The following is a 22,529-nucleotide window of genomic DNA, read 5'->3' as shown; positions in this document are numbered from 1 at the left end:
GTGAGCTTGTATTGCTAAATCATCTTTAAGAGGCGACACCAGCGCTCCTGGTTCATTTTGGAGAAAAAAGGGTTTTTCCTGTGAGGCGACCTGGACCGGGGGACTGACATCCTGGTCTGGTGGTCTTAGCCGAGCGAGGTGGGGGGTGGGAGTTCCACTACAGGACTCGAGGCAGCACTTTAAAGGGGGCGTCGAAGGAGCTGTAAAGGAAAAGCGGAGACATGTTTTGTGTCAAACGTTCCTCCGAGCTGTGCTGCTCTGCAAGGTCAGTATTCATCTCTGTTCCCTGCCAAGGAGAGCATTTTCTCTTCCTTTTTTGACTTTTAGTCCTTAACAGGAATTTGCACCGCAGCCTAAACGATGAAATATGTATCTGCTTGCAGGATGTTGGCAGCTGTGCTATGCATTCTGATTGGGATCCACTCAGCACACGGACAGGTAGGCACTTTATTTCATTCATTATGGTCTCCTCAACCCTCATGTTGTGTTGGACCTTCTTCAATGATACCTTCACACTGGCTGGTTATTCCTCTGCTGCTACCTGGTCTCCTCTCACATCTCAACCCATTCAAACCAATTCAAAGTCAAAATGTCCAACTCGGGACACGTTGGCTTGCTAGCAGGACTTTTATGGTTTTGCTTTTTTTTTTTTTTTTTTTTTGGTAATGGTTTAATTTCATTTGAACGTGCATCAGATTACAATTGAATGCATCACATAATCAGTTCACAGTTCCACATGTCCAAAATCCTACCCCTCCATCTGGTACTTTTACAATGAGTATCTCTTACATTTGTTCACTTCCTGCTTTCCTAATATAGTTTAAGTTTTTATTTTGTATTATATATCATATATATATATACTATTATATATATATATATATTACTTTCTAATATAGTTTAAGTTTTTATTTTGTATTATATATTATATATATACTATTATATATATATATATATATATATTACTTTCTAATATAGTTTAAGTTTTTATTATTATTTTAATTTTTTATTTGTTTTTAAAAAAAATAAATTAATAATTTTTAATTATTAAAAGTCCCAATTGGCAGAATTAGATGTGTAAATATTTTTATAAAGACTATAAATTATATCTACACAGTATATATGCATGCATATTGTAATAATATGGTTTAATTTCATTTGAACATGCATCAGATTACAATTGAATGCATCCCATAATCAGTTCCCAGTTCCACATGTCCAAAAGGAGTAGGAAGAAGCAAAGCTTATTAAATCCTACCCCTCCATCTGGTACTTTTACAATCAGTAACTGTTACATTTGTTCACTTCCTGCTTTCCTAATATAGTTTAAGTTTTTATTTTTATTATTTTTAATTTTTATTTGTTTTTAAAAAAAATTAATTAATAATTTTTAATTATTAAAAGTCCCAGTTGGCAGAATTAGATGTATAAATATTTTTATAAAGACTATAAATTATATCTACACAGTATATATGCATGTATATTGTAATAATATGGTTTAATTTCATTTGAACATGCATCAGATTACAATTGAATGCATCCCATAATCAGTTCCCAGTTCCACATGTCCAAAAGGAGTAGGAAGAAGCAAAGCTTATTAAATCCTACCCCTCCATCTGGTACTTTTACAATCAGTAACTGTTACATTTGTTCACTTCCTGCTTTCCTAATATAGTTTAAGTTTTTATTTTTATTATTTTTAATTTTTATTTGTTTTTAAAAAAAATTAATTAATAATTTTTAATTATTAAAAGTCCCAGTTGGCAGAATTAGATGTATAAATATTTTTAAAAAGGCTATAAATTATATCTACACAGTATATATGCATGTATATTGTAATAATATGGTTTAATTTCATTTGAACATGCATCAGATTACAATTGAATGCATCCCATAATCAGTTCCCAACATGTCCAAAAGGAGTAGGAAGAAGCAAAGCTTATTAAATCCTACCCCTCCATCTGGTAGTTTTACAATCAGTAACTGTTACATTTGTTCACTTCCTGCTTTCCTAATATAGTTTAAGTTTTTTTTATTATTATATATTATTATGACTTTCTAATATATTAAGTTTTTATTATTTTTTATTTTGATTTGTTTTTTAATTTTGATTTGTTTTTATTTTTACATTTTATTTAATTCTTTCTCACACGTCACACTGGCTGTTCCTGCTGTTGCTCCTGCCACCGGATGGCGTCGCTGTTCCAGCAGACGTGCACAGACGGCTTCACGTACGAGCGCAGGACAAGACAGTGCATAGGTGAGCGTCTCTCTCATGCCGCACATCCGCCCGCAACACACACACACACACACACACGACGTACAGCACACCTTTGCTCCGCCTCCCAGATGTGGACGAGTGTCGTACGCTACCCGACGCCTGCAGGGGGGACATGCGCTGCGTCAACCAGAACGGGGGCTACCTGTGCCTCCCTCGGGGGCTCTACAACCAGCCCTTCAGACCAGAGCCCCCACAGGTGCCGCAGCTGCCGGCGTCGGCCGCTCAGAGCGAGACTTTCCAGCCCGCCCCCCCGCAGAGGGCGGCGGAGCCCAGTTACCCCCAGGTGAGCTATCCGGTGCCGTGCATCTTGGGGTACACGCTGGCGGACGACGGCACCTGCAACGGTGAGTGACTTGTAGTCCTCTTTGTCTTGTAGTCCTCTTTGTAGTCCTCTATGTTTTATGAGAGAAGTGAATAGCATCCTGTCTGCTCATCCAATCAGCAGTCAAAACAGCCAATCAGAAGCCAGCCAACAAAGAGGCTGAAGGGCCACATGCGGGTTGCCGACCCCGGGGTTAGGATGGCCGGCTGTGGTTCCAGGTGTACCTAATGGCGGGGGCATACAAACACACTCTTTGTAGGTACCCCCGGCTGCCAAACATGAGCTCATGTGGGGGGGCGGGAGGGGGCACGGGGACACAGGCCCGCCTGTGTGGGTGGCCGGCCCACGGCGTAAACCAATGATGTCATGAACGCCCGTCTGGACGCGGAACAAACACGGCTTTGTCTTCAGCGGGACCGCCGCTCTCTTCACCGACAATGGCGGTGCCGTTTAGGCGCCCTGCCGGAATTTGGCCGTATGGAAAAGTGCAAAGTGGGGGCCGGCCGGGACCTCCGTGAGACGTTGGCGTCTGGCGTGTGGTTCCGTACTTCCCCGCCGCCCCCACCTCAGCCTTTGAGTGCCGGAAAGAACACAGATCGCTTGTTCACCAGCGAGTGAACCTCCTGTGGCGCCCTCTTAAAGCCACCTGGTCCCGCCCCCCTTTTTGCGAGCCCCCACTCTCACTATTTCGGTCACTTTCATTTACTTGTCAACTTCTACCTCTAAATTCTACTACCACTACTAGAAGTACTGCTTGTATTAGTGGTAATAGCAGGTCAAAATTGTTGTAGTATTAGTAGTAGTAGTAGTAGTAATGGATCCAACTTGTAGTATTAGAGCTGCTTGTGAGGTGACGTTTAGAAAGATGTGGTGTCAGACCAGACATCCTGTGGACCAATCAGAGGGGACCAGACCCACAAACAAGTCCCAAGGTGCCCCCCCTCCGAAAGGTCAGCAGTCTGGTTGCAGGACGTTATCGCCCCCCCCCCCAAGCAAACAAAGGAATATTGGATGTCTTTCCCTGGCGAGGAAGTGTGCAAGGAATTTGCCGCGTAATCGGAGAGATCTTTTGTGCAAATGGAAGGCCATGGCCGCAGACCCGGAATGTCGAAACAAAGGCCGGAGGCTGAAGGCCACCGCCAGGGAGGGAAGGGAGATTGCTGCTCCGCTGCTTCTTGGGACAAACTGTGGATGGAAGCGCCTCCATCCACTCCCGTGTTTAGTCTCAGGCCGCCGCCAACTTTATCGTGGAACAATCAGTCTCCCCCGACGGAACAATAACAGCTTCGGATCACATTCCTTGGCATTCATTATGGCTGTCTGACACCTCGACTTGATATAACGTAGACGCCATACGCCATGGCATCATAGTGTATACGCATAGACGCCATGGCATCATAAAACAACATTTTGAGGGGAATGAGGTTGAAGAAAAACATATCATGTGAGAATAAAGTCCAAATATTTCCCGGATCAAGTCATAATATTATATTAGTACATGGATTATTATTTAAAATGAATCATTATTATTTAATATGTCAACTCTATGCTCCTAAAATGCAATTATTGTTCCTCCCAATATTCCCACTTATTTTCCTTATTCCTTATACAATTTGCTACAATTTTTCATCTCACAAGATCACAATTTATATTTCATATTTTCCATAATATTTGGACTTTATTCTTGTAACATTGGAAGTTTTTCCCCTACTTTGTTTTTCACAAATTACTTTTTCTCGTTAATAAGTATTTTTTCTTTATTGGTGTACAATTTCTGCTGATTTTTTCCATTTTGTCCGTTGTTTTAGTTTTGTTCTGAAATAATATATTTCCAATTTGATCTAAAACTCCAGAAGCTGAAGCTTAAAGAAGTCTGCTTTTTCAGTGTGCGATACTGCGGCCGGCCACTAGATGTCGCCAAACCGCCATCTACCTTCTTTCATCTACCTAAAATTATTTTCTCAGACATCGACGAGTGCGAGACCAACTCCCACCACTGTAACCCCACCCAGGTGTGCATCAACACTGCGGGGGGCTACACCTGTTCTTGCACTGAAGGCTTCTGGCTGATTGGGGGTCAGTGTCAAGGTAAGACGCCATCACTCCTCCTACACGCCCCCTTAAAACCACAAAGCCAGATGCAGCAATAGTGTACCGTGGTGGGAGAACAACAACAAAAATGGAAAAATCACCAGTCATTTCTGACTGGCCAACAAGAATAAGGTGGAATTTTACCAGAAAACATTGGAATTTTATGAATATTACACAATATTTCTACTGTATATGTATGTATTATATATATTTTTTTTTTTTGCAAGAAGGAAAGCTACAAAAAGACAATAAAATGAAATGAGCAGTAGAAATGAAAGAAAAAAAAAACAGCTCTCATTTTATGAGAATAAATTCCAAATATTGAGTTGAATTCTAACGAGAAGAAGACTTGCAGTTTGATAATAAACTGCAAATATTACAAGGAAAAATGATGCCCTTTTAGTTGCATGGAGTTGAAATATTCAAGAAAATGTTGTGTGTTTAAGTCGTAATATTATGAGGAAAAAATATTGTCATTTTTGAAAATTGGAAATTAAAAAAAACACAAGAAATTGAAAAAAAACAGCTGGAAATTTATAAGAATAATACCCCAGTATAAAGTTGTATTCTTATGAGTAAAAAAAATCTATATTGTGAAGGTAAATGTCATTGTAGTAGCATAGAATTGAAATCTTTTTCTAAAAAAAACTGTATTTATAGTATAGTATAGCAAAAACTTGAAATAGTCACGAAAGGTAATATTATGAGGAATAAAGAACATGAATTTTGGGGAAAGTTTAGGGGAATATTGGAAGCGGTACAGAAAATGAATGGATGGATGGGATATGTGGTAAAACGGCGCCCCCTTGCGGTTGGCTGAAAAAGTCCAATGACTGCATCTCCTTTCCTTTGCAGATATTGACGAGTGTCGCTATGGTTACTGCGAGCAGCTTTGCGCCAACGTGCCCGGCTCGTATTCCTGCTCGTGCAACCCGGGGTTCACGCTCAACCCTGACAACAGGAGCTGCCAAGGTGCGTTCAGGGACCTCGATTACAGCTAAATGTGGCCCAAAAACAGGGAAAACACATCACAGTAGTCATGTGACCAGTAGTCGAAAAAGTAATAGTAGCTGTATATGTTGTAATAACAAATCCAATTCTCCTTATGATGATAATTTTTTCAATTTGATCTTAATACTCCATCATAAAAAATAATGGAAATTGAAGACTTATTATTATTGAAGAATTATTGTTATTGTTATTATAATTTTTTTATTATTATTATTATTATATTTACAAAATTTACAAGAATTTAGTGACATAAAAAGAAGTGCTAATGTGGAAGCTTTTTTCAATTTGATCTTAATACTCCATCATAAAAAATAATGGAAATTGAAGACTTATTAATATTGAAGAATTATTGTTATTGTTATTATTATTATTATTATTTAATTATTATTTTATTTTATTATTATTATTATATTTACAAAATTTACAAGAATTTAGTGACATAAAAAGAAGTGCTAATGTGGAAGCTTTTTTCAATTTGGTCTTAATAGTCCATCATAAAAAATAATGGAAATTGAAGACTTATTAATATTGAAGAATTATTATTATTGTTATTATTATTCTTATTTATTATGATTATTTTTATTTTGTTATTTTTTTATTATTATATTATATTATTATATTATTATTATATTATTATTATAATAATATATACATATATATATAATATATTATTATTATTATTATTATATTAGCTAGCGGTGTCAGCGTGTTTGCGTTGTGCTTGTCAGACGTGAACGAGTGCGAGGACGAGCCGTGCAGTCACACCTGCTTCAACAACCACGGCTCCTTCATGTGCAACTGTGACGAGGGTTTCGAGCTGGCGGCGGACGGAACCTCCTGCATCGGTAAGCGGACACGTCACCGTATTAGCTCCTGTGACGCTGAAGTCATTCCATGCCGTGTTTGTCCGCAGACGTGGACGAGTGCAGCTTCTCGGAGTTTCTGTGTCAGCACCGATGCGTCAACGCGCCGGGGTCCTTCTCCTGCATCTGTCCACCCGGCTACTACGTGTACGAGGACGGCAGGAGCTGCGAAGGTGCCCGCGCTTTTCCCTGGGGACGCCGCCGTTTTGCTCTCCTTGTGACGTTTGAACTGACGTCCGTTGTTGTCGTGTGCTTGCTTTTGAAGACGTCAATGAATGTGAGACTGGTAACAACACCTGCACCACAGAACGAGTCTGTTTCAATTTCCAGGGAGGCCACACGTGCCTGGCTCCGCTACAGTGTCCGCCTCCTTACGTTGAAGTGGGAGACAAGTGAGTGCGTCCCGCGCGTCACGGTTTTATCCATCGCCGCGTCTGTCTCACCGCGTGTCTGTCCTCCGTGCAGCCAGTGCATGTGCACCACTGGCAACCCCTCCTGCCAGGACCAGCCCTTCACCATCCTGTACCGACACATGGACTTGTCGTCCGGACGCAGCGTTCCCGCCGACATCTTCCAGATGCAGGCCACCACACGCTACCCGGGCGCCTTCTACATCTTCCAGATCAAGTCTGGCAACGAGGGACAAGAGTTTTACATGAGGGTAAGGACCAGTGGCACGCAAGAAGATGCATTTATTACCGTTTGGTCAGTCCACATGTCGGTCATCACACACAGCACCAGTCATTGGGCGATGATAAAACTAAACAGCAGTCATTGGTCAGTCCACATGTCGTCATGACACACAGCAGCAGTCATTGGGCAATCATAAAACTAAAGAGCAGTCATTGGTCAGCCCACATATCGGTCATTACACATAACAGCAGTCATTGGTCAGTCCACATGTTGTCATTACACACAAGAGCAGTCATTGGGCAATCATAAAACTAAACAGCAGTCATTGGTCAGTCCACATGTCGTCATGACACACAGCAGCAGTCATTGGGCAATCATAAAACTAAAGAGCAGTCATTGGTCAGCCCACATATCGGTCATTACACATAACAGCAGTCATTGGTCAGTCCACATGTTGTCATTACACACGAGCAGTCATTGGGCAATCATAAAACTACAGAGCAGTCATTGGTCAGCCCACATATCGGTCATTGGGCGATCATAAAACTAAACAGCAGTCATTGGTCAGTCCACATGTCAGTCATTACACACAACAGCAGTCATTGGGCGACCATAAAACTAAACAGCAGTCATTGGTCAGTCCACATGTCAGTCATTACACACAGAAGCAGTCACTGGCCGATCATAAAACTGAACAGTAGTCATTGGTCAGTCCACATGTCAGTCATTTAACACAGCGGCAGTCATTGGGCGATCATAAAACTAAACAGCAGTTATTGGTCAGTCACTTAACACAGCAGCAGTCATTGGGTGATCATAAAACTAAACAGCAGTCATTGGTCAGTCCACATGTCAGTCACTTAACACTGCAGCAGTCATTGGGTGATCATAAAACTAAACAGCAGTCATTGGTCAGTCCACATGTCAGTCATTACACACAGAAGCAGTCACTGGCCAATCATAAAACTGAACAGTAGTCATTGGTCAGTCCACATGTCAGTCACTTAACACAGCAGCATTCATTGAGCCATCATAAAACTAAACAGCAGTCATTGGTCAGTCCACATGTCAGTCACTTAACACAGCAGCATTCATTGAGCCATCATAAAACTAAACAGCAGTCATTGGTCAGTCCACATGTCAGTCATTACACACAGAAGCAGTCACTGGTCGATCATAAAACTGAACAGTAGTCATTGGTCAGTCCACATGTCAGTCACTTAACACAGCAGCATTCATTGAGCCATCATAAAACTAAACAGCAGTCATTGGTCAGTCCACATGTCAGTCACTTAACACAGCAGCATTCATTGAGCCATCATAAAACTAAACAGCAGTCATTGGTCAGTCCACATGTCAGTCATTACACACAGAAGCAGTCACTGGCCAATCATAAAACTAAACAGCAGTCATTGGTCAGTCCACATGTCAGTCACTTAACACAGCAGCAGTCATTGGGCGATCATGAAACTAAACAGCAGTCATTGGTCAGCCCACATGTCAGTCATGTAACACAGTAGCAGTCATCGGCGAGTCATTAAACCAAACTGCAGTCATTGGTCATTCTACATGGCAAGTCGTTATAAGTCATTAATCAGTCACAAAGGGGCAGTCATGGGTCGGTCTATACATCAAGTCCTTGCACACAGCACTAGTAGTAAGTGACAGCTATATGAGTGATGAATAGATGGTCAGCTGTAAAGGTTTAGGTCTGTCCTGCAGTACGCTCAGCCACCAGCAGATGGCGCCATATGTTCCAGGAATACCAGGTGGTGGAGTTCACTTGAACTCGTCTATGTGACCAACCTGCCTTCCCTCCCTCTAGCAAACCAGCAACATGAGCGCCACGCTGGTCCTGTCGCGGCCCATCAAGGGTCCCAGAGAGGTGGTCCTGGACCTGGAGATGGTCACGGTCAACAACGTCATCAACTTCCGCGGCAGCTCCATCATTCGCCTGACCGTATACGTGTCGGAACATCCCTTCTGACGCGTCCACGGACCTTCACGGCCATTTTGCACATCATTACATCTGAATGGAAGTCACCCCGCCCTGCTTTAATGGACTCTGGGCTTTTAAGGCCGTAATATGGACGCTTTGGCGGGATGCGCGTGGTGTACAATTTCTGGCATCCTCTTAGAATGACCGCACGCCGTCGTATTCTCAACACCGCCTCAGATGAGCTGTGAGTGTGACTTTTATTGTATCGTCATCAGTCACAATAAACGTCCGTATGAGCAGCAGGCCGCTGAAACCGCTGGAACGCCTTTTTCTTTGCTTCCCTTCTGGGAAGGAAGCAGAGACACGCTCAGGCCAGGAATTAGACACGTCCACGGCGACCATGACAGGATCTTTTTACAACACAAAATAGATAATAGTCCTCATCAGTTAAGATATGTCAATCACTACACGCAATAGCAGGCATGTCAGCTGTCAATCAATACACATGGCAACAGTCGCTGGTCAGTCTGGCCGTCATTAAGACATAACAGCAGCAGTCATGGGGCAGTCGACCTGTCCATCATTACACATGACTGCAGTCGTTGGTCGGTCTGTATCAGCCATAATGCAAAGAAGCAGTCATTGGTCGGTCTACTTGTCAGCCTTAACGCAAAGAAACAGTTGTTGGTCAGTCCGTCAGTCATAGCACAAAGAAGCAGTCGTTGGTCAGTTTACGTGTCAGCCATAACACAAAGAAGCAGTAGTTGGTCCGTCTACGTGTCAGCCATAACACAAAAAAAGCAGTCGTTGGTTGGTCTACGTGTCAGCCATAACACAAAGAAGCAGTCGTTGGTCAGTTCGTCAGTCATAGCACAAAGAAGCAGTCATTGGTCGGTCCACATGTCGTCATTACACACAGCAGCAGTCATTGGAGCGTCATTAAACCAAACCGTAGTCATTGGTCAGTCTACGTGTCAGCCATAACACAAAGAAGCAGTCGTTGGTCAGTCTACATGTCAGCCATAACACAAAGAAGCAGTCGTTGGTCAGTCCGTCAGCCATAGCACAGAGAAGCAGTCATTGGTCCGTTTACGTGTCAGCCATAACACAAAGAAGCAGTCGTTGGTCGGTCTACATGTCAGCCATAATGCAAAGAAGCAGTCATTGGTCGGTCTACATGTCAGCCATAACACAAAGAAGCAGTCGTTGGTTGGTCCGTCAGTCATAGCACAAAGAAGCAGTCGTCGGTCAGTTTACGCGTCAGCCATAACACAAAGGAGCAGTCATTGGTCGGTCTACATGTCAGCCATAACGCAAAGAAGCAGTTGTTGGTCGGTCGACATGTCAGCCATAACACAAAGAAGCAGTCGTTGGTCGGTCTGTGTCAGTCATTACAATGATTTGACTTGGCCTTGAAGTCATTGTTCAGTCTACATGTCCATGTATGTATTAGGCAGCAGTCGCTGGTATACAGTACATACAGTACATACAATACATACAGTACACACTGTATATCAGCACTTTTTGGGTGACATGTATAGTATATGAAAGTATATGTAATACCATGTTGTACTGCCTAATGTTCCATACTTTAGCATACATTACCTTCAAGTACTTCCACGTTTCCCGTATGCACCATCAGCGTGTTTGTTTGGGAGGGAGGGAGGCGGAGGAGAGCAAAGGGGGAGGAGCTTAAGTGTGAGGTTGTGTGAGGTTGTGTGATGTTTGAGTGTGCAGTGGACTTACTTGACTGCCTCGCGAGGAAGGAAGGAAGGGAGGAAGGAAAGAAGGAAGGAAAGAAGAAGATCTTTCTCCCATCAACACACATCATGGGTGACTTTTCCTTCATTTCTTCTTCTACATTCCTTTGGAAAAAAAGCAACTTGACTCTGCCGGGATTCTGTTTTCTTTCACTTTCATTCTTCTCAGCCTGCGTGTACTTGATCAGCACGTATCGTAAACGGGTACCCTCTTCTTTCTACATATTATACATATGATATTTAGTGATGGAGATATGCTAACTAGTGATATACTGTATGCAGTATTTATATCTTTATATATATATATATATATATCTTATCTATCATATATATATATATCTTTATATCTTATATCTTTTTCACCCACGTTTCCACCAAAAGGATTTTGTCATTCACTTTCTTTTGCTTGTTTTTCATAATATGATGACTAAAAGACTTTTTTTCTTTCACTAAAATTTGTCCTCGTAATCGTCTCATAAAATTGCACATCTTTTAATATTTTCGACTTTATTATTTTGACTTTATTCTTTTAAAATTGTAACCTTTTCCCCCAGCTTGTTCCAAAAAACAACAGCTTTATTTTCTTTAGTTTATTTCTCCTAACATTAAGACTTTAAAAAATATCATATTTTTCTTATATTTAATATTATTATTATTTTAATATTTAAACTCCTAAAATGCTGTTACCCCCCCCCAAAAAAAAAATCGTGTTGCAATGTTTTTGTCATTATTACACAACTTCATATTTTGACATAATTCTCAGAAAAGGACAACTTTTTTTAATATATATTTAATTTGTATATATTTAATATATAATTAATATTATTATATATAAAATTATATTTTTAAAAATTATCTAATAATATAATTATATATTATATAATATTATATTAATATATATATTTAATATTTCCGATTGATTTCACTCTCGTAACACTGAAGCTTTTTCTTCAACCTCATTTTCCAAAAATGCCAACTTTTCTCATATTATGACTTTAAAAAATGTATTTTTGAACAAAATGCGACTAAAATGATATTATTGTTCTTTGTCATGTTCGAGTTTGTTCAACTTTTTGAGCAAACTTAACTTTTTTTCTTCTGAATATTTTGACCTGATTTTTGTCAAATGGTGATTTTTACCATTTGGTTTATTTGAATTATTAATTCAAATAAACATAATAATAAATTAACTAACCCCATAATGACACACGTGTGTGTGTGTGTGTGTGTGTGTGTGTGTGTCAGCCATGGAGTGCATCAAAAACTGCTGCCATTCCCTCCTGACGAGGCAGAGGAAGGACGACGAGGCCGCTCCTCCAGGTAAGCAAACGCCACGTCGTCACGCCGGCATGACGCTGGAATGATGTGATTTCCTTTTCCCTTCGAAGGCCTCACCATCAAACCCGGGGCCCCCGAAGACTACCTCCTGTCTAAGCTGCCCCCTGACGGCAAGGAGGTCCCCTTTGTCCTGCCCACCCTCAAAGCCTCCTACGTGCAACCCGGAGTTTCCTCCCACCTCCGGCGTGGGATGCCAGGTATGTGCGGCGCCTGGGGAGTGTTTGATTCTGTGCTTGTCATACTTGATCGCACACGGTGCAAATTAGCGCAGCCTCCTTTGTTGTGGTTTCCTCGCCCTTTGGCTCTTGGAGGCGAGCACATTTTGGGAAGGGACATTTCATTTATTTACTTTTACATTCACTATTGTTATCTTGCACTTTTGGAAGGATCAGCTTAGGACGCCATGTGCTCTATTTATAAAAAGGTGCCGCAAGGCATGCTGTGGGAGTGCTTCCGGCTTCCCAGCATGCTTTGTGGACCTTGAGTTTGAGAGTCCTGGTATAAATCCAAATATTAAATAGAGTACATGTACGTCATTAGATGACCTCCAACACGTAGAAGAAGCCGTTCTTCAGGCCAAACAATCAAATTAAAGACTAATGTGAAACACTTCTATGCTAGGACTACGTTATGCTAGCCATAGCATTTCAGTATGTGGAATCAAACTATGGAATGGATTGAGTAAGGAAGTCAAACGATGCACAATTCAAGCCAATTCAAGAAACAATACAAGCAGTTGTCGGTATGTGACAAAAAATAAAATAAATTTAAAATTAACTTAAATAAAATTAAAATAAATAAAAATTTAATACAAATAAAAAACAAATACAAATAAAAACTGAAACTATATTAGAAAGTGAAATATATATATAGTATATATAATAATATATAATACAAAATAAAAACTATATTAGGAAAGCAGGAAGTGAACAAATGTAAGAGTTACTGATTGTAAAAGTACCAACCAAAATACTACTTCGGTACATGACAAAAAAATTATTTTTTGTTTTTTAATTTAATTTTTTTTATTTTTAATTCTAAAAAAATTATAACAATACTTTTTATAATCATTTATAATATTTATAATATTTTTTAAATGAATTTTAAACTATATTAGGAAAGCAGGAAGTGAACAAATGTAACAGTTACTGTACCAACGAGTACTACTTCGGTACGTGACAAAAAAAAAAATATTGTTTTTTAATTTTATTTTATTTTTTTTTTTAATTCTTAAAAAAATTATAACAATATTTTTTATAATCGTTTATAATATTTATAATAATTTTTTTTTTACTATATTAGGAAAGCAGGAAGTGAACAAATGTAACAGTTAGTGATTGTAAAAGTACCAGATGGAGGGGTAGGATTTAATAAGCTTTGCTTCTTCCTACTCCTTTTGGACATGTGGAACTGGGAACTGATTATGGGATGCATTCAATTGTAATCTGATGCATGTTCAAATGAAATTAAAACATTACCATAATTTAAAAATTGAATAGTTTTGGGGTAAAAAAAAAAAAAAAGAAAAATTCAGTGAAAAATGTGTTTTATTTGCAGGAATGTGTCATGAATCGGATGACTGAGGTCAGCCTTTGTGTGTTTGGGTGGTCTCGTTCGCCCTTTCATTGAAATCAGCTCAATGAGGCGTGATGACGCAAGACCAGGATGTCCTGTTGGGACAAGAATGGACCTTTTCACCTCTGGTCTCTCCTGTCTCAGGTCCAGTGAGCTGCGTGTACGCTCACAGGAAGGCCGAGTTGCTGGACGCCGCTGCCGCATCGTCAGCCTACAGCTCCGAGTCCAACCTACTGGGGGGGGACAGCGGGAGGAGGAGCAGCAGGACACGCCCCCCAGGTAGACTAGCATGACTTAACAACGACGGCGAGTGTTTTCAATGAAAGCCAAAGACGATTTTCAGGAAACTTGCAGTGAAGCCGACTAACCGCTTTTCTTCTTCCTGGTCTCTGATGTCACCTGTTGCTAGGCAGATTCCATCTTCAATCACAAAGCCATTTTTTTTGCTATTCAAGCTTCAGTAGCGGCCATTTTTCATTGTTTTGATTGATCTTTCTAGGGTACGTTTCAGGAAAATATCAGCTCCCAACTAGAAAAGGGAGAAAAAACAGCCTAACTTTCACTTTGCACTGAACATTTTGCTGAATTTGAACGTTTACTGTCCTGGCTGCTTGTTGCTAGGCAGAATTTGTTCTAGTGGCCCATAAACAGTCAATATAATTGATAGCATAACAGCTAAAAAAACAGCTTTTTTGAGGTACATTAAACATAATTTTTGATGAGGACAAAATGTACCATGTTTTTTTAATCACACCCCCCCTCCCCCACAGATGATCCCGGATGCTTGAGCATGTCCATGTTTGAGCTGAGCAGCCACGACAGTCACTACCTGCAGGTCGGACTCTTTCCTTATGGCTTGAAGGCATGAGCTAGCATGAGCTAGCGAGAGCTAGCAGGGGTGATAACCTGCCTTGGTTTCGCTTTGTCGTCCCCTGCAGAGCTTTGAGTCGATGTCCAGCGTGGCCAGCACGCCGTCCTCCGTCGTGGACTCCTTTCAGCGCGGCGCAGGTACCACCGCACACCGTCTTCTGGCTTCCTTTTCCCTGCTCCAATCACGCCCTGTTGCTAGGCAGACTTCATATGCTATTTCCTTAACAAAGGACAGGGAGAGTCGGCAGAAACAGGCAATATTTCTTTATTTCACATAAATGTTGAGCTAAATGCTAAAGTTGTTGTTACGGCGTTAGGCTCCACCCCTTCTTTCTCACCCCATCACGTCCACCAATCAGCTTCTTGCGTTCTTCTGCACTGTTCTTATTTGTGGACTTCCTTTCCAACTTCCTGTTAGCACGGCCGTTAGCATGCCTGAGTGGATCCTAAATGTTGTGTTGTCCCTCAGAGTGCGTCCCTCATCGGGGGTGGCTGTGTGTGCGTCTGAGCTACCGGCAGCAGATGGAGCAGGTGTGGATCACCTTGGTGCAGGTAAGCTTACACCCCGCATGGCCGCCCACGGGGGCTGAGACAACGGACCCAATTGTCTCAGCTCCCCCGGACACTCTCAATGGACCCTCTGTGTGCGCACAGGAAGTGCTGATCAAAGCTCGTGAAGGTCAGGGGTTGACGTGAGAGAGGGAAAGTCCATTATGGCACAGATTTGGGGGTGGGGGGGGCAATGTTTTCAGTGACATTGTGGTGTCAAAAATCATCTCAATTTTATTCAAACCACACTTGTTGCTAGGCAGAATTCATACTTGGGGCCCATAAACAGTCGATATAATTGATAGCATAACAGCTAAAAACTGAACTAAAATTGTAGCTAGCTAACAGCTGCTACACATTTTCTCCTATTTACTGTCCTGACTGCTTGTTGCTAGGCAGAATCTGCACTAGTGGCCCATAAACAATCGATATAATTGATAGCATAACACCCAAAAACTGAACTAAAATTGTAGCTAGCTAACAGCCGCTACACATTTACTCCTATTTATTGCCCTGGCTGCTTGTTGCTAGGCAGAATTTGCTCTAGTTGCCCATAAACAGTTGATGTAATTGGTAGCATAACAGTTAAAAAAAATGAACTACGATTGTAGCTAGCTAACAGCCGCTACACATTTTGTCTGATTTACTGTCTGGCTGCTTCGCTAGGCAGAATTTGTACTTATGGCCCATAAACAGTTGATGTAATTGATAGCATAACAGCTAAAAAATGAACTACAATTGTAGCTAGCTAACAGATGCTACACATTTATTGATAGCATAACAGCTACAAAATAGACTACAATTGTAGCTAGCTATCAGCTGCTACACATTTTCTCCTATTTATTGTCCTGGCTGCTTGTTGCTAGGCAGAATTTGTACTTATGGCCCATAAAAAGTTGATGTAATTGATAGCATAACAGCCAAAAAATGAACTACAATTGTAGCTAGCTAACAGATGCTACACATTTACTGTCCTGGCTGCTTGTTGCTAGGCAGAATTTGCTCTAGTTGGCCATAAACAGTCGATATAATTGATAGCATAACACCCAAAAACGTAACTAAAATTGTAGCTAGCTAGCAGCCGCTACACATTTTCTCCTATTTACTGTCCTGGCTGTTTGTTGCTAGGCAGAATTTGTACTTATGGCCCATAAACAGTTGATGTAATTGATAGCATAACAGCTACAAAATAGACTACAATTGTAGCTAGCTAGCAGCCGCTACACATTTTCTCCTATTTACTGTCCTGGCTGCTTGTTGCTAGGCAGAATTTGTACTTATGGCCCATAAAAAGTTGATGTAATTGATAGCATAACATCCAAAAAATGAACTACAATTGTAGCTAGCTAACAGATGCTACACATTTACTGTCCCGGCTGCTTGTTGCTAGGCAGAATTTGCTCTACTTGCCCATAAACAGTCAATATAATTGATAGCATAACACCCAAAAACGTAACTAAAATTGTAGCTAGCTAGCAGCCGCTACACATTTTCTCCTATTTACTGTCCTGGCTGCTTGTTGCTAGGCAGAATTTGTACTTATGGCCCATAAACAGTTGATGTAATTGATAGCATAACAGACAAAAAATTGAACTACAATTGTAGCTAGCTAACAGATGCTACACATTTACTGTCCTGGCTGTTTGTTGCTAGGCAGAATTTGCACTAGTTGCCCATAAAAAGTTGATTAATTGATAGCAGTGTGTTATGTGTTTTTGCTTCAGTGTTCAGAAGTCAAGCTTCCCAAGGACGGCCTTGTGAGGCCACAGATCCGAATCCACGGAACCATCAGCATTCCCAAAGCCGTGCACTTCAAGAGCTCCGTCAAGGAATATAGCCAGGTACGTGGCTAAAATGCTAACATGCTAACATACCGTGTGATGTAAAATAGCAACCTAAGCACAGGAAGCGCCAAGGAAGGACTTGACTGCAGGTACTCAGGGAAGAGTCCTTTTCCCCGAGTGACTTTCTCCATGCTTGTGATTGGCTCGCTTGGCCTGCCGGTCGCTGGAAGTGTTTTTATTTTTGGCAGGTGTTACCAGCGGCTGTTACGAGACATCCTGACCTTTGGGTCCTTTGGGTCCTTTCTTTCCTGCAGCACGCCTCCTTCATGGAGACCTTCGTGTTTGCTCTGAGCCTCCAGGCCCTGCGACGGAGCGCCCTGATCCTCCGGCTGCGGACGCACGGCCCCAGAAAAGCCACGGTGGCCGAGGGCATCCTCTCGCTGCGGCAGCTGGGCCCCGAGGAGACGGAACACTGGCTGCACCTCGCCGCTCCATCCTCGGTGAGTACTCCACGTTGCATCTCATTCCCCCGGCAAACAAAGTCAAGATCCTAAGTTCAGAAACATTCCTGGTGGCCTACGTAGGCGTTGGTCTTCCTGGTTTGTTCAAAATGCCGTCCAACCCGCCGTGCAGCTGCCGCCGCTAAGATTGCAGTGAGGCCGTGTTCCGGATTTACTGCTTATCTGTGTCGTCTGTACACACACACGTCACCATGGCAACAAGCTGCCTGGACACACGCCACACAAAAGACAAGGAGTGAAATATACTATACTTTATTTTCAGAAAAAAATTAATATACTGGATGCTTTCTTCTCAGAATATTTGACATTTTTACAGAAAAAAATTATCAACACATTTTTTTTTCTTCCAAACATTTATTTATTAGATAAATATCCAAATAAAAAATACAACTTTACTGTATTTTCATAGGAGCAGGACTATTATTTATTTATTTATTTATTTTTCTTTACAAAACTTTAAAAAAACTTTTTTCTTAGACATTTGACTTTTCTAGAAAAAAAATCTACTTTTTATTGATTTTTAATTTTTTGCAAATTGTGGTATTTTTGGTGGGGAAAATGTGTAATTTTGTTTCAAAAATATCGGACTCTTTTTTTCATCTTTATTTCTTTATTCACATTATTTTTTAATATACAACAAAAAAATTTCTTCAAAAAATACAACCTATTTTTCTTGGAAAAAAATGTTTTATTAATAATTTTTGTATCAAAAATATATGAATCTTTTTCTTAAAAATAACAAAATATCCAACTTTATCATAGAGGTATGACTCCATACTGTGAATATGATTTTTTTTCCTGCAAAATACACTCTTTTTTTATATGCAACTTTTGAATCACAATGATGATTTTCCTTACAAATATACACCTTTTAAAATAAAAACAATATATGATGTATTTTTCTAATAGATATATTGTTTTCTCAGAAATTTGACATTTTCAAGAAAAAAAAATCCAACTCTTTTTCTTTTTTTTTCTAGCAAAACATTTCTCCCCAAAAATACCAAAATGTTGCTGGACAACAGGCACATTTTTTAAATATATTTTATATAAGACCTTTTTTCTAAAAAAAAAAAAAAAAATGCATATTTTTTTCTCAAATATCAGACTTGTCTAGGAAAAAAAATACAACTGTTTTTGAATATTTTTTTTTTACTTTTGAATCAGAAATATGATTATTTTCCTTAGAAATATACACATTTTAAAATAAAAAATTATGTATTTTTCTAATAAATATAAATGGTTTTCTCAGATATTGGACATTTCCTAAGAAAACGATACTGATGTACTGATGATACTTTTTTTTTCTTTCTTGAAAAACATTGAACACTATAAAAAAATTCCACCTTTTTAATGATAAATCAATGATTTTCTTGTCTTTAAAAATATACAACCTTTTAGTAATAAATCTGTGGTTAAAAGTGCTTTGAGATAGTGGACTTTAAAAAAAAAAAAAAAAAGTAGGGTGGGCTGGTCTTGCGAGCCGCTTGTGGACGTTTTGTTGCCAGACGCATCGAGGTCTGTCATTTGGGCCAAAGAGGTGACCAGACGTTGCTGTGTTGCAGACGGGCGGCTGTGAGCTCCACGTGGTCATCTGTTTCCAGCCCGCCTGCAGACGCGTTCAAGTCCAAGGCCTCTCTGCCCGACACCTGCCGCCGTGCTCGGCGCCCCTCCCTCCAGGTAAGGACGTGGACGGAAGGGCGGAGCTTGTCAAGGCGCACACCAACTGTCTTCTTTGCAGCCTACCTGGTCACGCTGGAGCTTCACCGGGTGGACCATCAGGGGACCAAGACCAAGACGGCGGCCCTCAAGGCCGTCGGGGGGCAGTGTCAGTGGGCGGAGACTTTCCACTTCCCTGTGGCCGCCTTAGACCCCGCCTGCTGGCTGTCAATCAATCTCTACAGCTACAACTCGGTCAAGAGGAAGCGATGTCTGGGACAGGTGAGACGGGTTAACTAAAATGATGATTTATTTTTCCATATTTTTATGCCACATTTCACCAGGCAAATTCTAAATCATTATTAATTATTGATTTGTTTCTTATTTGTATTAAATCTCTGCATTATTTATCTATTATTATGATTTCCATTATCATGATATGTTATGATTTACTTATATATCAAAATGATGATTTATTTTTCCATATTTTTACACCTCATTTCACCAGACAAATTCTAAATCATTATTAATTATTGATTAGTTTTTTATTTGTATTAAATCTCTACATTATTTAGCTATTATGATTTCCATTATCATGATATGTTATGATTTACTTATATCAAAATAATTTATTTTTCCATATTTTTATGCCACATTTCACCAGGCAAATTCTAAATCATTATTAATTATTGATTAGTTTTTTATTTGTATTAAATCTCTGCATTATTTATCTATTATTATGATTTCCATTATCATGATATGTTATGATTTACTTATATCAAAATAATTTATTTTTCCATATTTTTATGCCACATTTCACCAGGCAAATTCTAAATCATTATTAATTATTGATTAGTTTTTTATTTGTATTAAATCTCTGCATGATTTATCTATTATTATGATTTCAGTTATCATGATATGTTATGATTTACTTATATCAAAATAATTTATTTTTCCATATTTTTATGCCACATTTCACCAGGCAAATTCTAAATCATTATTAATTATTGATTATTTTTTTATTTGTATTAAATCTCTGCATTATTTATCTATTATTATCAAAATGATGATGATTTCTTTCTTTCATTTTTTCAAGGCCTTGTTCATCATTGTGCCTTTTCCAGAAATGACTTTCTTCAGGGTTCCGATAAAATGGCCCCCAGGGGGGGCTTGACAGGATTTCATGTTGTTACAGGTCCAGCTTGGACTACAGAGTGCGAGTCCCGACGCCGTGGATCAGTGGAAGGACGCCATGGCTCACCCCGAGAAGGTGGTTTCGGCGTGGCATCGTGTCACCTGACGGGACCTGGTGGCACCTGATGGGACCTGAGACTTGGGCGGCTTGGATTGAAGGATTGCTTTTTTTTAAGTGAACAAACATTTCAACGACACGGCAAGAGTGCTGCCGTTTATTCAACTCCGAGAAGACACTTTGTAGCACTTTTATTTGTGATAGCGTCCTTGCAATAAAAGTAGGCGGGGTTAGCTTTGTCCTGACGGGAAGCGTTAGTCACGCGGCCATAAAGGGACCGGCTGGGGAAATAGGTCAGCACGTGGGAACACGGCTCTGTGGCGAAAGAGGTCATTGATTGAGAAAGTGCAGAACCGCCACCCCCCCCCCCTTACTGACCCCCCCCTGTGGAGAACATATTGTGTTGGATTCAATAAAAGACACAATTTCACTGCCAATTTCAGCCTCATTTCACCCCCAAAGCCCTTAAATCGTTTTTGGGAAATGGCCAACAATCATTTCCAAGATGGGGGTCAAGCGGCGGCGGGACGACGACATCACATTTTTTGACCTCCATCAGCAGAGATATAGAGGAGCTGTCAATTAGTCGACTATTTTTTTTTTTTTGCTCATTTAATCCTTAGTCCTTTTTCCAAAAGCCGACCCTTTGGGTGTCGGCCATTTTGGATCATTTTGACTGATCTTTCACGGCACACGGAATATTGTTTTCCATAGCTATATAAACATCTACCAGAAGGAGGATTAGACTCCCATCTTTTATCAACAAAAATACTTTGTTTCTACCTTTTTTTTGTTCTTTAGTAGGTACGTTTCAGGAAAATATCTGTTCCCAACTAAAACCTGCTGTTTCACTTTTCACTTTGTCACAAATATTTGTTGCTTTTGTGACATCTTCTGTATCTAAACCAAAAAAAGTCATCAAAAGAGAAGCAGGGAACATGAATGAAGCTTACCAAAGTGTCAATAATGCATGTAGCGCCCCCTATGGGTTGTGATGAAAATGTTTGTATATTATTTTACAAGAATAACATTGTCATATTATAAGGAGAAAACAAAACCCTATTTTGGCAGCATTAAGTGGAAATATTAAAGAAAAAATATGATATTTATTGAAATGGGTTCATGAGGACAACATTAAATAAATATAAAATGTAATTTTAGAAAATGGAAATGTGGGTTAAAGAAAAAAGTTCTAATGTTCTGGAAATTATGACGTCAAAATATTACAAGAAGCACACTTACAAAAATTATTTAAGAATAATGTTGAAATATCCGACGCAATATCGCTCCCTCGCTATATCACGATTGTCCCCAAATGACTTCTTAATTAATGATGACTGCTTGTAGACTAATAATAGACTATTGTCTATTATTATGGTCTATTATTAGTCAACACTAGGAAATACCAGTCATACAGAATGTAGTATTCTGGTCGCTAGGTGGCAGTAGTGAGTAACAGTTGAGAATGGCTGTTCTGTTTGACAAATTCATTTCTAACTGTGATTCAAAAGCCTGCAAAATTCAAGATCCAGGTCCGTTAAAACAAAAGTATGCTAATCACACACACACACCGACATTTATCTTAGCGACGAGTCACTCCATCATTCTTGTTTACTTTGCTGCTATGAATGGTTATGCAATCCGCCCTCGCTAATGACGTTTTTTTTTTAGATTGGAAATTCCAGACACACCTCGGCCTTAATTAGGCTCTTCTCAGGTAAAGGTGACGGCATACGGCAGGAATTTTGTTTCTTTTCTGACATGACGTCATAAAGTCCAGTTTGGAGGAAGAATTCCAGCATGGAAAATATCTGAATCATTAGAAGGTGTTTAGTTATGTTATGTGAAAACCGGTACGCACTAGGACCATGGAGGAAACGGCCGCTCAAGTTTGCGGAAGTTTGTTTCCTTTGAGCCCGCCTACAAGCTCATTGATTGGCTCTTCGGGTTTTTCTTTTTTGTTTTTTTTATTGGCTGTCACTTCCCGGTCCCTTTATATGTACCTGTGTTTGGCTAGTTGGCTAGCAGTCCGTGTTCATTTGCACTCTAAGTTGCTAACATGTTTGTTTTGGCCTGGGTCGCGT

The 22,529-nt window shown here is 40.1% G+C and overlaps 2 protein-coding genes across 3 annotated transcripts; both read left to right on the top strand.

The window, feature by feature from the left end:
* The first annotated feature begins 26 nt into the window (after positions 1-26).
* Positions 27-9,424, top strand: fbln5 (fibulin 5). The gene is made up of 11 exons (XM_058057024.2): positions 27-265; positions 384-438; positions 2,206-2,257; positions 2,347-2,622; positions 4,566-4,688; positions 5,547-5,663; positions 6,431-6,547; positions 6,616-6,738; positions 6,831-6,957; positions 7,031-7,226; positions 9,024-9,424. Exons 1-11 carry the CDS (start codon positions 222-224, stop codon positions 9,183-9,185), a joined length of 1,392 nt encoding a protein of 463 aa, XP_057913007.2. The 5' UTR covers positions 27-221; the 3' UTR covers positions 9,186-9,424.
* Positions 9,425-10,806: 1,382 nt separating this feature from the next.
* Positions 10,807-21,562, top strand: tc2n (tandem C2 domains, nuclear). Of its 2 annotated transcripts, XM_058057023.2 has the most exons (12): positions 10,807-10,970; positions 12,143-12,217; positions 12,286-12,432; positions 13,955-14,089; positions 14,581-14,645; positions 14,749-14,818; positions 15,150-15,232; positions 16,954-17,070; positions 17,328-17,513; positions 19,100-19,214; positions 19,276-19,475; positions 20,389-21,561. In XM_058057023.2, the coding sequence occupies exons 1-12, from the start codon at positions 10,859-10,861 to the stop codon at positions 20,491-20,493; spliced, it is 1,410 nt and encodes a 469-aa protein (XP_057913006.2). In that variant the 5' UTR covers positions 10,807-10,858; the 3' UTR covers positions 20,494-21,561. The 2 variants fall into 2 exon arrangements, with proteins under 2 accessions (XP_057913006.2, XP_078655028.1); XM_078798902.1 differs by lacking the exon at positions 10,807-10,970 and having other exon boundaries at positions 11,831-12,217; positions 20,389-21,562.
* Positions 21,563-22,529: the final 967 nt, after the last annotated feature.

The sequence above is a fragment of the Doryrhamphus excisus genome, linkage group LG19 (genome assembly GCF_037039965.1).
Source record: "Doryrhamphus excisus strain RoL-2023G ecotype Guam linkage group LG19, RoL_Dexc_Guam_v1.1, whole genome shotgun sequence".
Lineage (NCBI taxonomy): Eukaryota > Metazoa > Chordata > Actinopteri > Syngnathiformes > Syngnathidae > Doryrhamphus > Doryrhamphus excisus.
The sequence above is the reverse complement of the archived record's forward strand: the minus strand, read 5'-3'. Positions and strand labels throughout refer to the sequence as shown.